The sequence below is a fragment of the Opisthorchis viverrini genome (genome assembly GCF_000715545.1).
Source record: "Opisthorchis viverrini unplaced genomic scaffold opera_v5_122, whole genome shotgun sequence".
Classification (NCBI taxonomy): domain Eukaryota; kingdom Metazoa; phylum Platyhelminthes; class Trematoda; order Opisthorchiida; family Opisthorchiidae; genus Opisthorchis; species Opisthorchis viverrini.
This window is the reverse complement of record NW_008751780.1, coordinates 573690-575054: the sequence shown is the minus strand read 5'-3', so window position 1 is coordinate 575054 and position 1365 is coordinate 573690. Positions and strand designations below refer to the sequence as shown.

At 50.4% G+C, this 1365-nt stretch overlaps 1 protein-coding gene across 1 annotated transcript in view; it reads right to left on the bottom strand.

The window, feature by feature from the left end:
- Nucleotides 1–777: 777 nt before the first annotated feature.
- Nucleotides 778–1365, bottom strand: part of T265_06143 (hypothetical protein) — a gene marked incomplete at both ends in the record, with an annotated part of 17956 nt that continues 17368 nt past the window's right edge. Inside the window, one exon of the mRNA XM_009171336.1 lies at nucleotides 778–1315. Within this exon, the coding sequence (XP_009169600.1) occupies nucleotides 778–1315 (538 nt within the window). The remainder of the gene's footprint in view (nucleotides 1316–1365) is intronic.

The following is a 1365-nucleotide window of genomic DNA, read 5'->3' as shown; positions in this document are numbered from 1 at the left end:
AATTCCAGATCGACAATATTTTCTTCACAGGCTATTTGAACACCAGGGTTTTGGAGACCCTCTAGTGTCCATCTCATTATGGAGAGAGTGGGCGTCAGTGACGGACACCACATTGTGTACAGAAGCTTTTGGAGAGCTCTCCGTAAACTCACACACGTATGATGTTTACAAACTTCCGGGGCATTCCTTGATGGGCAAGTGCCTAAAGAAGGACAGACCGGTCAACCGAGTCAAATGCGCCTCAGAAGTCCAGGAATACTAGAATTGTGAATCGCTTATACGTATGTCGTTGTTCTAGCACCTGACGAAGTGTGAAGATTTGGTCAACGCAACCCCTATCGATTCACCCCAATTGTCTGGGACGGTCTCCTTCTCCCAGATAGATCCAAATAGGCTAGACAGGCATTGGCTGAGGAATCCACCGCCATCTTTGAAAAGAGCAGGTGGAAGTTCATCAGGACCAGCAGCACGATGACGCTTGAGTAGAGAAATGCATTCGGACACTTCTGAGACTGAAGGCGGCTCCATGTTTACAGTCCACCTTTCTGTTGAAGTCCAGGTTTCTGGAGTGGTGGCAGGTCGCCAGCTGAACTGCTGTTCAAAGTACTGTGCCCAGCGGTCTGGACGTTCTGCTTTGTTGCATATCAGGGAGCCATTTTTGTCCCTGATTATTTCGCTGACAAGAGGTTTCCGAAGACCAGTCGAACGAATCAAGTGGAACAATTTGCGCACGTTTCCAGCATTTTTTGCATTTTCCATTTCTTCGACCTTTCGGGTTCACCAAGCTTCTCGGTTTGCGTGGACACTCAGTTTCACCTGGCGTCGGATGATGCGCCAGGTGGAGTTGTGGTGGCGACCAGGTGGAATCTGTTGCCGGGTCTCCAGCAAGGACACGGTCCTATCAGAGATCCAATGCTTGAATGAGGTTGGCTGGGTTGTACCGTAAGCAGACGCTTCTGATTTGAGAAGCGCCTTGGATACTTTTTCCCAGTGGCTGTTTATATCCGGCACCATAACGTCCGACAGGTATTCGAGGAGCTGGTTCTGATAGTTTCGCTTGACTTCTGAGTCCACTAGCTTCTCAGTGGCTAAGCGAGATGTGCGCGTTTTCAGTACACCTGAAAAGCAGCAGCGTACAAGTGCGTGGTCGGAGTCTACGCTGGTGTTCCAGAAGAAGCGGCAGGCGGTGATTGACCCTCGCCACCGATAATTGACGGCGATGTGGTCTATTTGGATTCGGCGCTGGTTTGATGGTGAGCAGCACGTTGTCAAGCGATTTCCGCTGTTCCGGAAATTCGTACTGCACAGGAACAGCCTGTGATCGGCACACATCTGAAGTAACCGGTCTCCGTTGTCCGTGCGTCT